The sequence below is a fragment of the Seriola aureovittata genome, chromosome 5 (assembly GCF_021018895.1).
Source record: "Seriola aureovittata isolate HTS-2021-v1 ecotype China chromosome 5, ASM2101889v1, whole genome shotgun sequence".
In the NCBI taxonomy this organism is placed as follows: Eukaryota; Metazoa; Chordata; class Actinopteri; order Carangiformes; family Carangidae; genus Seriola; species Seriola aureovittata.
Window position 1 is genome coordinate 21550571 of NC_079368.1, and position 16897 is coordinate 21567467.

Consider the following 16897-nt stretch of genomic DNA (forward strand, 5'->3'; position numbering starts at 1 on the left):
AAGTGGTGGTGGTCAGGTCGGGTGGGGTGGGGTGGGGTGTCCAGTACATGGGACCGGCTGTTGCTTGTTGTTCTCTCCCAGCTGGTCTCTGCAAATGCATCAGGAGAACAGAGGATCTGTTCAGACTACAGACAGACAGAAACGGACTGAAGACTAATGGGCTGATGAACCGAACCAGAAACCCTCCTTGGACCCGAGTAGAGTAAGTATCAATACTCTCAGTGATCTTTTAATGAAATGGATATAGATTCTTTGCATTGCGAGTATCTTAGAGAACTTGCATCCGTTTTGTCTTGTATGTAGCTCTGTAAATCCAAGTGGCTTTTTCAGACCTTTTCATTGGGACACTTTGAGGTGTAGTGTGCTGTGTTTTTTTTTAAGCTGTTGATATTTTCCATTTTCAATCATATGCAAATTCAAATCAGTCGCACCATACAGCATCCACTAAATAGAAACTGGATAGGCACTCAATTTGTATTTCTCTACATCTCGTGTGTATCTGTTGAATGCATGAAAACAGTTAACAGTGCTAAATTATTTTTTGGTCCTGAGCTTAGTAATATTAGTGTGGATGTTCATCAGGATGATGAGGGGAGATGGAGAGACTGCAAAACATCAGAAAGTGCACTCTTTCCAAATGTTGTTCAAGTCAGCTAAAAGACAAATAATTACCAGATTAAGTAAAGAGGCAATAAAAGACCTACCAATTCAAATTCTAGCTTTTGTTGTATGAACAAATAACAGTATAAATAACCAAAATATTGCTGCTTTTAAAGAATTCATTGGAAGAATTTCAGCTGGTTGCAATTCACTAACTTTCATGTTCAATCCTTTAATCACGCACAAACATAAACTATAACTCCAGATTACTGGCCTCTTGATCTGAAGTGATATTCAGCTTGTTCACTGGAGCTATAGTAGATCTTGGTCACTGCCAGAGACTTACGTTGACTGAACAGGAACATTTCACATTATTTGGCATAATTTCCACCTTGACTACAACAACATTTGGAGGTATTTAATGCTGAGCATTAAGTTTTGTCCCATGTAAAGATAAATGTTGTTGATGATTGAAACTCAGTATGTCCACTCATTGTTTTATTTAATTTAGACACTAAGTAAAAAAAAAAACAAAACACTGAATATTAAGCTTTTGACAATCCGCATTGAGAGAAAGTGTGTGGGCTAAAAACAAATTAATGACATGCTAAACAGTGTAAATGATCTGTTGTGAGTCAAACAAATACACACCCCCGGGCTCTTAGCATTATGTTAGTACAACCAGCCACTAGCCCCACTGAGCCAATCAAGCAATTCACTGATGCATTTAGTTCAACAGTGATGACTAATCTACTAATGTTTTAAATCAAGGGGTTTTTGTTTGTTTGTTTGTTTAGTATGTCATTACTTGTGGGAGATTGTTTTCACTATTTCTATCTATTCATGCATTTTCTCTTTCAATTTTTTGATCACTTTTGTCTTTTCAAAGTATACCGCTCATATGAGTCGGGCCACAGTGACAATTATATAAAAACATTTTTTTAAAAAGATGATGTATTGACAACATGATGGTATTTTGGGTAGTGCAAGTAATCTGAATCAATGATATGAATCTAATCTAATTCATGGGTAGATGAGAACAAATCACATTTTATGTTGTTTACTCTGATATTTTGAAAAAAATTGGAAAATTGTAACAGCAAACTGTATCTAAGTATTTTTTATAAAACAAAAATATAACATTTTAGTTTAGCGTGACACATAATTACTTTATTTACATCCTCCTGCTTGTTTGTCCAATTTAAGTGCTGGAGTGGAAATTTGAAAAAAGTCCAAATCTAGTCTAAGTCTGGGCTGTATGTGCTCAGTGTGCGAAATTTAGGATGTAGCTGTAAATTGTTGTGGCGCCGCCGTAGACAATTACTTTGAATGGAAAGTAGCTAACGCCTGCGGGAAATGCTGCTAAATGTGCTAAATGTGTCAATTAGCATATTCATGACGTCATAGCGTCAGACAGCGGAACAAATTTGAAATAGTGACTGACACGTGGCCCATTAAGACTAAAACATTCCTCAAATGACGACATAGAAAAACATCATGTTCTTTACTTCAGTCCATTACACCATGTTGTTGCACCCTCTTCTTCTGCAGTTATTTAATGCACCGGAGTACGGGATGGACTGGAGTATTAGCACCACCTGTTGTTTATCTCAGTGTGCCCCAACTCCTAATAATCACATAACAGTAGTGGATGGAAACACACAAGCATTTTCTTTTGCTGATTTGTAACATGCGCTGACTAATGTCCAGTCTTGTTTTCATAGTGTAGTTTTTCCTAAAAATCTGCTAAACTGATAAATCTGATAGAAAACTTTTCTTTAGGTTTCTCTCCGTTCTCTGTGTGATGTTCACATTCCTGCAAAACACACAGGTCTTTTCATCACTGCACATTCAGTTTATACCCTTTAATTATAAATCTCTTGGGATCAAATCTATGTCTCTGGCATGTTTTTCTTCAACATCCCCTAATATTTACTTGTGCAAATTCAGCGATGAATAAGCAAAAATGTGTAGCACATCTAAACAATAAAGGATCAGGCCTTATATGGCCATATTGAGGATCATGAAAGCCTATATGATCAGACGGGTAGCTGTCCTTGCAGGGTCCACTAACTGATCTTCACAGTACAAAGCTCCGCAGCCTCTTTTCATGTCACTTTCATTGAGTGGAGGGTCACAGTGCGAGCTCTATAAAGTGGCTGGGCCCATTCAAGGGACTAAAGAGGACAAAGCTGAGCTCGCTGCGGTGCCACAGACTCACAACCAAAATAGGAATGAAGCAAAAGGAAAAGGGAGGGGAGGGCATTAAGAGCAAGAGAGACACAGAGAGAATAATGTTAAATTCATCTGCTGAATACATTTGCTGGAAACTGATCAAAAGTGAATCTATGCAAACGGCAGGTTCAGTGTTGGTGTGTAGAAATGACAGCTGTGGTATAGGATGTGGTAATGGTGCAGCCAGTGCTTGTGAGAGAGACCAAAGATGAAGTCATGTCATTGAAGAATATCTGTGAAACATTTTCCCATCTTTTCCCATCATGCTCCACACTTAAAGTCACTGGGCACTGAGTTAAAATTTGGGTAAATGATGTACAGCACCAGCACAATAATGGATTAACTTGACCCAGCACACAGTTAGTGTTAGTGTTAGTGGTGTTGTTTTTCTCTGCCGGGTTATTTAAACAAACTGTGATATTATATGGATGTGAACTGTTGTAATCTACTATTTTTAAATGTATATGTCACTATTAGTTACTGATTGTTAACTGGTTGTTATTAATATGTGTGTTGTAATATGTATGTTATTTGTTTTGAATCCTGATTAATATTTGGGTATCTAAGTTATTATTAGATTACAAAATTGTTCTTAACCACATGCTGGAAACAGGAGTCATGCAAATGAGCTGAGCCACAGTTCGTCCGACAGAGCAGAGTCCAGAACAGTTTTAAACACGCTGACACTTTAGTATATGATGGTGTATGAACCGATCAAACCGCTGCAGCTGGAGACTGTAAAGAATCAATTCACCCAAATTACAAAAAGATATTTCCACTTAACCACTGGTGGTCTCTCTCCATGCAGTGTGTTTTATTTGTTTTAGATTTAGATTTTTTTCAAAAACATGTCATGTCATTTCTAAACTTGTTAATTTGCTGATAAGACACACTGAAGAGCTGTCAGAAAGGAAGCAGTCTGCGTCGCTGCTCATGACAGTAAGTAAAGTGAAATAACAGCTGAAGTTGACATTTCCTGTTTAAACTCTGCCTGTCTTTTATGTGGGCACACTCTCCCAGCTGACACCATGGATGAAGCTGTATGGTGGTTTCCTAATGCCTCCCAGGGAGCTCTGCAGTAGGATGCACGTCGGTATCTCCATCTGGATGCTCCCACAGATGACGTCCCGCCTCTGCTTACTCATCCTGTCATCCTTGGCAGTCTCATCCCAACTGGGTGAGTCCATGTGCCTCTTACTGTGAGTTAGTCCAGCCTCTAGATGAATCCATCTCTAGTTTCTCTAAGTACCTTTCTGTATATACAGTAGATATACCCAATGAAATATATATGTTGTCTCAAATGTCTATTTCTTATTTAAACTGTGTTCCAGGTTTGGAGGATGTTTTCTTCAGTCCCCAGGACCAAACAGTCAGGGAAGGAGAGGGAGTTTTCTTCCAGTGTGTGTCCGGGGAAAGTTCACCTCCTGCGAGCATCAGCTGGCTCAAAGATAGAAAGGTGGTCACAAGGGGTCGACGGATTCAGGTAAACACTAATTCACTTAACAGACTTGATCTGCTCTCTACAGGGTTTCTGCAGTGTTCACCAAATTAGATTTATGACGTTTCAAGAACTTTTTTTATACCACATCAAATGCAATTTCAAACATTTTCATGGTCGCACCTGTCAAAGAATGACAGAAAAACAAATAAATAATTGTTTGCACCTGTCCATGATTTGACATTTTTGTCAGGACTTAAATTAACATGACGTAGACTAATGTGTGGATTAGCAACCACCCTGACCTCCTCAGGCCCCTGGGCCAAAGCCTTTGTATGAAGTGACTTAATATTTCTTGACTGACAGACTGTTACAGAGTTCAGATTTAAAAAAAAAAATAAAATAAAGACAAATAGCAAAACTATCCCAAAGAGACACAAAACCTTTAAAAAACAGTAACACTTTAAAATACAGCCCGCAGTTGACAGTGTAATCAAGTACTAATTACGTCATGAACTGTGTTTTCTGGTTCAGGGAGAGTATGGAGGTGGTCACCAGAATAAAACTTCAGGTACTCTGCATCTTTTCAACGTAACATTAGAGGATGACGGGATATACATTTGTGTCACACACAATCCTTTACTGAACATCAGCAAGAGGAGCAAACCAGCTAAACTAACAGTGCAGGGTGAGTTTATTTCATTCCTACACCTCTTTCTTTTCTCCTTTACATCCGATTTATCTAACAGGTTGAATAAATAAACACCGATATACAGCTGCAACTAACGATTATTATTTTCATCAGAAAAATTAGAAAATACAGTAGTTGGAAGCAAGAGAAATTATCAGATTGATTTTCTTTCTTGTTTCAAGACCCAGAGCTACATTAAATGACTTATTCACATACTTTTTTTGCAGTGGGGTTACTACAGTGACAGTGTTGGCACTCTGAGTGTCCTTCTGTCTTGCAGGGGTTCCCAGACGGCTGCAGATCATCCAGGGCCCTGACAACATCACTGTTGCTATGGGAACAGAGGTCTCCATGCACTGTGCTGTTCGTGGCTTCCCTGTTCCCATGGTGCACTGGTTCAAAAACGGCTGCCTCCTGACAAACTGCTCGGCCTTGTTCAGCCTGCAGAACAATGGACAGCTGCTCACATTCAGGTGGGACAAGAGGAATATTAATTCTTTATTGGGGTTTTTTTGTTTCGTTTTTTTTGCCAATTTGTAATGATGAACCGAGAAGTATGCACTGTAAAAAAGATCTATCAATAGTCAGTGTTTATGATTTGCTACACTGGCCCTAAGGACGAAGCACATATAAGAGTGAGAACACAAACACTAATGGAAACATGCTCCAAATCCAGAAGCGCAACAAATACTAAAACACATAGAAATGGTGAAAATACATACAACAAGAACTGCTAGAACTGCCGGAAGTGCTCCAGCACACAAGGGCGGAGTGATGGGCTCGGTACAGATACTTTTACCTGCCTGTCAAGCTTGTACCCAACTTACGTTTTGAGTTTTTCAGGGGAGAAAGTAAAAGTAAAGTAAAATTTCAGCAGCTTGAAGTCCAACTCTCCTCCCGATGAGAACATCTCGGCTAAAACTTTGATATGTGGCTCTGCCATCCATGGCATTTTGAAATGTGTTAAAATTCCTTATGGAAGATAAAATTTGGTCTCAGAGCTAAAATATAGGCTTGTATTTGTTTCTGCCAGTTTATCTGAAGTTTATAATAATAATACATAAAAACTGCATGTTTTATTGGACATTTTAACAACAGTGCTGCCTCTGTAGACTTTGGGCTTCTTATATGTACAGACACATCACCACATTTATATAAAAATGAATCTACATAGCCAAAAATGAACAGAGGCAGTATGGTCTATATTAAATTTCACTTTCACCAAACAAGTGTGTTTAGAAATATGTCAATCTGTAACTCTTATCCAAATCAAGCCCATCACTTCACCAGTACTGAGCCTTGATTTTAGTTGTGATGGAAGTTGTGATTCACACTGCCTGGAGTTTTGATTCATTAGAAGTGCTTTTATAATGATTTAATAATTTCTGTCTCTGCTCCTCAGGAATGTAACCAAGGATGACGAGGGCTCATATCACTGTGAAGCATCAAACCAGAAAGAGACAATAAAGTCCCGACCAGCCTTCCTACTTCCAGCTGGTACTGTATGCCAACATCTGCCAGAAATATCATTACGTTACATGGCATAGCATAGCAACACACATGTTGTGTTTCCAGAGATGGACTGGAGTTTTGTGCAGCAGCCCATAAACCTGACAGTGAGGAGAGGCGAGAACGTTACAGTCACCTGCAGACCTCCATACAGCAGACCAGCAGCCCAGGTCTCCTGGTTCAAAGACAGCCAGCTCCTCATCCCCACCACTCATGTCACAGTACTGCCGAGTGGAGACCTCTTCTTTGACAGGTGTGTGTGTGTGTTTTATGCAGTGAGCATTATATTTGTATTTTAGGATATGCCCGTGTGTATGCAGGCATGTTTATGTCACAAGTGTGAGTTTTTGTCCACTACAAGCTGCAAACCAAATATGTTCAAGTTTTGTTGAAATTTGTCCTTTCTGCAGTATCCAAGAGTTTGACGGTGGGAGCTACTTCTGCAGGGCCTCCAATATCTACCTTCAAAGATTTCTCACCTCCAGACGAGCTTCACTAACTGTGCTGGGTATGACACTACGATAGAAGTTCTGGTTTATCGTGCCACTCATCATCCAAAGTGCTGCTTTCTGATGGCCACTGTAAACGCCTCTTACTCTTTTCCCTCCCTGGCAGCACCTCCATCACTGAAAGTGTGGCCTCAGCTGCTGACGGTGCCTATGGGTGCTCGGGTGGTGCTTGAGTGTCAGGTGTCAGGTCACCCTTTACCCTCCATCAGCTGGATCAAAAGAGGCCACTCCAAGCAGACTGGAGGCAAGATTGCTTTGGGGTAAGTTAACGTGTTGCAGTAGGGGGAATGTAAGTATGTTGTATGTAATGTCATAATATTAACGAAACCTCATGAGGTATTATGACAGCTTCCTTTATAGCGTATGACTTTTCACATCTTTCTGCAGACTGAGAAACGCCACGCTCTACATCCAGTCAGCCAGGAACTACGATGAAGGAGTGTATGTGTGTGAGGCCTCAAACACACTGGGCCAAAGCCGCAGCACCGCAATGCTGAGAGTCGCCGGTAACTTTTCACACCAAGATACCAATTCCTAATTCCTCAAATGAAGAATATGAGTTGATATTCCTTTGTCTCCTTCCAGTGAGCCCCATCATACTGACCTTCGTAGGTCAGGTGAGCTGCAGGATCGGGGCTTCAGCAGTCCTGCCCTGCAAGGCTGTAGGGATTCTGCCCATCACATATACCTGGAGCCGAGACAGAGGGGAGACACAGTCCCCCGTCAGTCTCACTGCAGACAGGCACGTTGATGGTGAGTATCAGGACTGGAGCCACTGGGAATTATTTTCACCAGCAAACACCAGTCCCTGGAAAAAAATTAAAAACCTCAGTCTAAGTATACCTAAGCTCGATGTGAGCCCATCGCTAATGTCTGCCTGGTTTTACTGCTGTGTAGAAGATGGAGCTCTGCATATTTCGAGTGTGCAGTTGTCTGACAGAGGAGAGTATTACTGTACTGCTGAGAACCGAGCAGGACGACATCAGAGACGTACCGTCCTCACTGTCACAGGTACTCTGACATCAACTCACTGTTTTACTGTCATTTCTTTTTTTCATATTTAGCTGTTGTTGTTCTTAAGATTTAAGAAAAAGCCTAAAAGTGAGGCTGCCTGTAGCACACTGCACAAAAGACTACCCTTAAAGACGACCCCAGTGAACTGAGTCAACGTTTGTCAAAAAATCCTGGATTTTTATTTGATAACAATCTGCATACAGGTCACACACTGCAATGTGCAAGATGCTTCCTTGACCTCATTTGCACGAGTGTCTTTTTCTTGCTGATTCTCTTTCATGCTGTCCTCTGTCCTAAAGCTGAAGATCATCCAGCTGATAGAGGCAAGCAGACAAGGCTGGTTTTGTCTGCTGTGAGTAAAATGATGTTGTGAAAATCTCTGCTATGGCTTGTGTGGTGACACCAGTGGTGGAAAGTTACTCAGTACATTTGTATATTTGTGCGGCAGAACTTAGTTTAAGGAGGCCCCTTAAAGTAGGTAAAACTAGATCTTGAGCCGCTACAACAGTAAGCTGCTTCTTGCACATTGATGCATCAGAATTAACAACTTAATAATGTCATATATAATAATATATCAGTCACAGAGGAAGAACAACTTTTACGTTGATCCTTTAAGTACATCTTACGACTAAATAGGACTTTAAATGCAGGATTTATGATGTATTTGGAAACCGTGATATTGGTACTTTTACTTAAGTAAATCTAATCTAATACTTCTTCCACCACTGGGTGACATTGGTTTGCTCCCAAAACAGTGTGTGGACTCTATATCTGGTTTTCATGTGTGGTCTCAGTCCAGAAGCTATGAGTTATTCTTGATTGTGCATGCTCTAGACAACTTTATTTGTAGTGACTTTCTATTGTCACAGCTCTGATATTTCTGGCCTTTAACCTGCTTATGACTGGTTTAGTGGCTTAGTTCATTTTTACCTCTTTTTCAAACGTTGTCTGTCCTGAAACTAAGAATCTCTGTTTTCATATTTTCTAGCGCATCAACACTAGCAAAGAACTGCCAGTTTCCCAATCCAGAGACTCTATGGGTGATCAATACCTTAAGACAAGACATCATCTACACGTACAGGCACAGCATAAGGAAGCCACATGTATGTACTTTTAAAACTCCAACCATCAGTTCTATAGGTTATGGTAACTTTCAACTCCCCAGGTAATTGCTATGATAGATAAAATAATGAAAAGACAGACTATCAAAACTAGATGACTGACAACTTATGAGGACATTAACATAAGGAGTTGTTTGGATGGACTACAATAGTAATGGGTTGAAAATGTTCATTATCTTAAGAAAGAAACCAATTAGCTCAGAGTGCAGAATTGGCCATTAGCGTCACACATCACGTTGTTACAATGTCAAGTTTTCAGAGAATATATTAAATAAAAAAACATATTAAATCCTGTATTGACACAGTTTCTTTATCAATAGAGCTTAAACTGTATACACTGAAGTGTAACACATCTGCCATTTACAGTAACTAGTGTCTAGTATATTTTGAGGATGTGGCAGGATTTTCATATGCACTTATGTTACAAATATAATATCCAGAATAATGGTTTCTGTGATCTTGTGCAGCAGATATTAGAATATAATTTTAAGACATGCTGCCTGTTGATGGTTTGGGACACACACAGCTCACTGCCTCTATGGGTTGCTGTAGCCTGTGTTAGCATCACTGCTAGCCTCCATTTCTCACTGGAATATGTGTCATGTTAGCTAGCAAGCTGATAATCAAGAGCGGACAAAATGCAAGGATGAGTGCAGCATACAAATTCACTTCTACAAAGCATTTTTGCTGCTAGTTGCTTTATAATACTGAAAATGTCTATATATAAATATATATAAACTATCATGACACTGGGAATGGGTTTTCTGTGTACACATTTTTCAATGTTAAATGCGAAGTTTGTTAATAGAATCAGTGGTTGGAGCAATGAAAATAAAACCCAAGATGTAAGAAAAAAACTTTTCCCATTAAAAAACAAATCACATTGAAATCAAAGAAAATAAGGGATTTCCTTGATTTTTTTTTCTTCTCACTATTTCAGGTTTCTCATCAAACTGTGATGCTACAACAAATGGAGCTGCCACATATTCTACATTTTCAAGGGGAGCAGTGGCTGAGCTGAAGGTGTCACCGCGGTCACTCGGCCGTTTTTCACACCACCACCTGATTCAGCCAACAACCAATCCAAACCAGCCGTTAATCACACAGATGCAACCTCCTATGTTGCCCCCACCTCCGCCTCCACAACTGCCAGTGACCAGTGCTACGCTTTTAATTTCACATAGTGAACCAGCAATAACACACAGCCAGACATCGGTAGTCACCAGTGAAGTTTTGGGTACAACCTTTCAGTATCAGGTCTCTGAACGTCAATCCCATTTGACATTAACATCATCACATACACAATTTCAGCATCAAGCCGGTGATTCTCAGGACTCTAACATCCGTGCTGTGTCTCTAGCTAGTCAAACCACAGAGCTCCTCGCTGAGAGGCCCGTGACCCAACCACCGTCAAAGCTTCCAGTGGGTGGACTGTTTGGCTTTGTCAAGTCGGATTCGTATTCGCCGACTCCAACACAGAGTCTTGTAACCCAAACTACGACAAGTCACTCTGATTCAGTCACCCAGTTGCACCAATCTCAAACCCAGTCACCCCAACTGGTTACAAAAAGTCAACTTTACCCATCCTACCATGAGTCCACCTCAGCCCAGACTTCTCAAACAAACCCTCTACATCAGCAGCCTTCTCCAACCCCCTCACAAATACCTCAAACTCATCCCCAACAAACCTCTACTTTAAGTTTTTTACCCAAGTTCCACCTTGAGCTATCAACGATCCAGCAACATCTGCCTCCCACACAACCTCCACCTTCTTCAATCACCACGCCTCAGCCATCCCAAGTTCACAGTCAGCCTTCAGTAACTAAACCAACTTCAGCCATCACTACACTTCCCCAAACCCACCCTCAGTCATCTCCAACACAGCATCCACAGCCTTCAGTCTCAACCGTCCATCTTCATGATCAGACCTCTGATCTGTCAACATCGGACCCTGAGAATCCCATTGTCCATCAGGTAAACATGTCCGATCAGGTACAACTAAATGTTACTCAGCAAGGTGACCCCGCTCAGTCAGCTAAATCAGCCAACGACACTGAGCTTACAGAGTGGCTGAAGAGGAACACTTCCCAATCACCTATGACCAGTAATGATCCCAGGTAGGTCAAATAAAAAGAAGATGGAACAATTGGTATTTCATGCTACTACAAAGGTTGTACAGCACAGCAAAAGTGACACTTCTGTTTGTCATGTACACTTCAGGGTGACACAGCAGTCTCCATCATGGCTGCCCGTGCTGGAGAAACATGACATCCCCATCGTGGTGGGAGTGGGTGTATCTTTGGCTTTCATCTTCATCACTGTTACCTTCTATTCAGTGGTCCAGAAGAACGAACCTGCACCAACTAGTCGAGCAGGTCGGAAAACCCTAGCTGCTCCAAATGACAGCACACCTATATTAAATTCTGAGTATGTTAAATGTCTAAAAAATTAAAGGTATAGTTTGACATTTTGAGAAATCTACTTATTCACACCCCCATAAATGGCAAAATCTCATTTTAAACTTAGTGTTTAATATATGTTTAAACAAAAAAAGATCGGCTTACTGTTTCCTGTGTTTCTAGGCTTTCTGCTCTGCGAAGATAATCTCATATAACTCTCACTAGAAATGAAGTATATTTAAATGTCAAACTATTCTTTTAAAGCCAAATGACATGTCCTTCACAGCTCAGAGGAATCTGGGCGTACCCATACGACACACTGAGCGACGAGCTGCAGGACGTACATATGAAAACAGGTGAATACGCCATTAGACAATAGAAATTGAAAGCAATAAGGCCTCACAATTGATCTTTTTGCCTCTTGGTAAATTGCACATGAAACCAGAGTGTTGTGTGTCTTGCACAGAGCTTTTGAAGACGATGATTGTGTGGCAGTGATTGAGCAGAGCCCCAACACGTCAGACACCCGAGCCCGACCTCCAGGACCCAGCCTGGTCACGGTGCAGATGGAGCCCACATTTGAGGATCTTCAAGAGGAGACACCACCCTCTCTGAACAACCACTCGGTCACCGTAGAAACTTATCCTGAACCCATTCTTGACACAAAGGTTTGATATCATAGAAAAACATAAATGTGAGAATGTGGAAAATTCACTCAGGGATATTTTTGGGAGGACTTTCAGTCCTCTTGGCATGAACAGATTGAGCTGACAAGTTAGCACTGTGGTAGCAGAGAATAATGGTACAATTGTTTTCCCTACTTTCTGTGAAATAATAAACACAAACATTGTGTCAGCAGATAACAACTTTAACTTATTTTTAAAAAAAGTACATACAATACATAAACAGTAATCTTGGCTGTGGAAATATATTGGAAAACTGCCAAACTAAATGTAATTCTGACTATATCTCAACTATATGTGGATTCTCTAGATTTTAAATCTTTGGTGACCTTGTTGATCAAAGTTCATGCTACTAAAACATGCTAACATGTTACCATAAGTATGTAACATGCATAAAACTAACCCAGGCTGATAGCTGATACTTTTTTGTTTTAACTATCTATTGTGAGTCCAACAATGTAGTAGAAGTGAAATGCTAAATCGCAGGAGCACTCGTTTTACATAACAACTTGGCAGCAACATGTCCTCTAGTGCCACCCTTCGCTTCTATTTCAGATTGATCCCTCTCTGGAGGAGGAGGAGAAGGGCTTCACTTTGTCCCAGCCCAGCATCCAGCTGCAATGCTCTGAGGACTGGACCAGTAACAGAGAAGACAACCACAGCCCATGTCAGGATGCCTTGCCTCCTCCATCATCTTTACCTTCCCGTTCACCTTCCCCCTCTCCACCATCCAGACGTGAGGAGGGCCTGCACTCCTCATTAACCCTGCAATGTGCTGAGCAATGTGTAGCACCAATCCACCACAGCCTCAGCATCTCACATGGCAACCCACCCTTGCTCCTGTCTCACCACGTCTCCTTGGGTCTCACTACGGTTGCTGTGGATGTCCATTTTTACCCAGCGGCCACTGCTTCGATGGCAGTAGACACTACCACTCATATCAATTCAGTCTCTAATTCCACTTCAGTGGCTGGGCCTCTCTTCAGTCCTCCATTAGTTAACAGTCGGGAGAATGACCAATCAGCTGCCAGATGTCATCAGTGTAAGTAGCTACAGTTTAAGGCATCAAGTCATTTGACATCCTCATGTCAACCAACTCCAACTATGACTTCACCACTGTACCCACAATGAGAAACATATTGATATAACATGAGGAATTATATTAAATTAATAGTTCAACATCTTGGGAAGTATGCATATTTGTTTTCTTGATGAAAGATAAATGATTATAAGACAAATTAACTTTAGTTATGTGACATATTTCTGAGTAAAATGAAGAAAAAAGAAAAAAAAAGACACTAAGAAATTGTCATAAACTTGTTTTAACATCTTTGCTTGTGTGCAGCTTAAATGAAAGATATACAACATGATGATTACTGAGCTTTAGAGGTGCTGCTATGGGCCGATTTTTAAACTTTTTAAAATATGATTTTATTTTATTTTTGAAACAGGCTAGCTGTTTCCCCCTGCTTCAAGCCTTTATGCTAAGGTAAGCTAAAATAACCTAAGCTAAGCTAACTGCCTCGTGGCTTCAGCTGCCAAAGGAGCTATTTGAAAGTTTTCCTATTGCTACATAACCAACATTAGCATTAACAGCTGTTTAGAAGAGATGTTGTGAGTTTAGTATCAAACTTCATTCCTTTACTCACCAAGAGCTGTCTGCAGCTTCTTTTCTTGTAGTTGTAGTTAGCATGCTAACCAACTTTCCCTCTCGTCATATAAATTCACTGATGGCTATAGTTTTCAGGAAGATGTAAGGAAACTGCTGTTAATGTTAATGTTTGCCATGTAGCGATAGCAAAACTTAATGCACAGTATGTAGGCAGTTAGCTTATCTTAGCTTAGTTTATCTTGGTGTGGTGTTGCTCTTCTCATCTAACGCTTGGCAGGACAGCGAATAACAATATGTTGAACTATTCCTTTAAAAAAAAAAAACACCTACATTCTGTATTAGCATCCACATCTTTTTGTTAATATGTATTTCATAGATTTAGTACAGCATTTTATGTCTCATGTCATGTTACATGTTTTACTGGCTACTTCTGAATACAATTACAGTTTTACAATGAATAGCCTTGCTTTTTATTGTTTTAATTCTCTATTTTATTAATGGAACATGAAAGAGAAAATGTACACGTGTAGTATTCATTTTATTATTATTTACGTAGGAGACACATTTCACTCTGATTCAAATGATGTAATTGGTTATAGGTTAGTTCAAGTAAAAATGTGTTGTACAGTAGAGACATCTTTAGTGAAACAGCCAAGGATACATTACTTTGTCAGAAAATATTGCAATTTTTGTGACAGAACTTGTTCATTGACCTGCTCGTTCTCTTGATATCAAGCTACTTGACTGTTAAATCTTTTTTTTTTTAAAACCAAAGGAAGATACATTTAGACAAGACAGCCAAAGTCTTTGTTGACATTTTTGTATGTACCTCAGACATGGCCATGTGACCCTTACTCTCAAAATAAAGCATGCTTTCATTTACTGAATACATGCTTTATGATAAAGAAAAATGTTAGTTGCTGCACCTGATTAAAAAGCTCTAACTTTAACCATGTGCCCCAGACCTCATCACTCCAGAGCCTGTGTCAGTGTCTACTGAGTGGTCAGTTCACATGGTACTCACACAGACTAGTGTTTCACATCTTTATAATTGAACCTATAGAAACTGCTCTGCTATGTGTGATTTCATGTAAAACAGAATGAGACATTTCTCCCCTGGCATCAAACAGACACAAATTATTTAACTGGCTATTTCTTAAAGGCTATTACTTTTGGCAGTTGAAAGATATTTTCAGTTCATTGTGTTCTTTGAACACCTATAGGTGTAAGTTTATGCAAATGTCAATGAGGGAAATGTATTTAGCTGTTTAAAATAAGTATCAATAGAATGCAAAAAAATACTTAATTACAAACAAAAGTCCTGCGTTCAAAATTTAATTTAAATCAAAGCACAGGAGTATAATCAGCAAAAAAGTGTAGTATCAAAAGTATGCATTATGAAGAATGGACCCTGTCAATGATCAATACATATTGCTGATTTGTTGGTGGAGCTAATTAGAGCTTTTTAGTTTAATCAGTAATAATGCATCACATTTAATTTTTAAGTCATCAAATGTCACCTAACTATTAAGTGTAGCTCTCAAAATGTAGTGAAGTACATTATTTTCCTCTAAAATGTAGTGAGAGGGAGTATAAAAGAGCAAAAAGTGGAAACTATTCAAGTAATATGGTATTAACAGGTTAGACAACAGGTAGGTGGTCAGCGAAGCAAATAAATCCAAGCACAAACAAGGGACAGGCTGGGGCAGAAAACAGGCGGCCAGGCTGAGAAAAGGGCTGGAATACTTTGGAGAGAAGGGACAGGTGAGCAGATACACTGAGGGGTTAATGGGAAGATGAGAGGCAGGTGTGTAGTCACAAGGTAATCAGACAACAGGGGAGAGGCAGGTGGGCTGGTCAGATGAGGACCGACAGCGCTGGGAAAACATAATGAATGGGATGAATAAATTAACCCAAAGTCCTAAAACTTCATTCCAGCTCATGGTTGTTTTGAAGATCAGCACAGGTCATAGTTTAGTTTCAGGAGATGCTTTTATACTCCTGCCAGACGGAAATAAGTGCCATTTTCTCACCTTGTTCTGTGACAAAAGAGGTTGAGGACTGCTATCACTGTGTAGCCATCAAGAGAGAGACAATCAAGCACCAATTCTTTATAGTCTGTAGAGTCAATAGTTGAATCACTGTTTGAAGAGTAATAGATCCTTTTCACAGCAGACATATTGACTTGTCATGGTAGGAAATGCACAGCTTTTTCTAATATCATTCACAAATGCTCCCATTTGTTTTTGAGTCCTAGTCATAGACTAAGTCATGACAGTGTGAAGGTATGCACTACACTACAAACCTGCAACTCATGCAACTAAATAGGACTCCATGGTCAAATCCTAAAAACGTAAGCTGAAAATCTTGTGTTGTTGCCCTCTAGAAGCTGAAAAGCTCAAACCCTCAAAGTGATGTGCTGCTTCATCACTGCTGAGTGAACAAGTGCAGCGACAACATTCAGCAATGTTAAAATTGAAACCCATAGAGGTCAGTACAACCATACTTTTCTTGTTCTTCATTTACTTAACCTTACTGTGAGAGCTAATCTAGCCCAGACAGTAAACCAAAAATATGTTTTAGGTAGATGTGTCTTTAAAAATGTAGCAACAGTAGTAAAGTCCACTCAAGTATGTTATGTTATGATTTTATCTGTTGTTTGGTACTATACCGGCTGCACAGTATGTCTTCATCATTGCCTCCATGACACAGCAGTTTTGGTTTCATGGTCTACCGAGTGCAGCAACTCAACACTAAACTTGTGTAAATTTATGTATGTAACACCTCTTTACGTTTGGGACAACAACAAAACCACATTAGTGTGTGTGACCACTTAATCATACATAACACCACCCTCTGTTTCCTGTTACTCTGTGTGTGAATTCAGATGCAGCACATTTAGCCATTTTGTACAGAAACTCATGTGACAACTATGATAGTGGCCCCATGAGGCTCTACCTCAGCTAAATGCTGATGTGACCTGCTAACATGCTCATGATGACAATGCTAACATGCTGACGCTAAGCAGATATAATGTTCACCTCATTTTTGCATGGTACCATGCTTGATAAGAAAAGTCAGTACAG

General features: G+C 39.9%; 1 protein-coding gene across 1 annotated transcript; it reads left to right on the top strand.

Annotated features, from left to right (window-relative positions):
• Positions 1 to 88: 88 nt before the first annotated feature.
• On the top strand, positions 89 to 14741 carry LOC130170016 (uncharacterized). The gene is made up of 19 exons (XM_056377098.1): positions 89 to 202; positions 3856 to 4012; positions 4167 to 4318; positions 4808 to 4961; positions 5245 to 5437; positions 6367 to 6461; positions 6540 to 6726; positions 6884 to 6981; positions 7089 to 7242; positions 7370 to 7488; positions 7568 to 7735; positions 7880 to 7993; positions 8296 to 8348; positions 8985 to 9099; positions 10058 to 11234; positions 11338 to 11492; positions 11803 to 11872; positions 11983 to 12184; positions 12755 to 14741. Exons 2-19 carry the CDS (start codon positions 3868 to 3870, stop codon positions 13247 to 13249), a joined length of 3846 nt encoding a protein of 1281 aa, XP_056233073.1. The 5' UTR covers positions 89 to 202; positions 3856 to 3867; the 3' UTR covers positions 13250 to 14741.
• The last annotated feature ends 2156 nt before the right edge of the window (positions 14742 to 16897 follow it).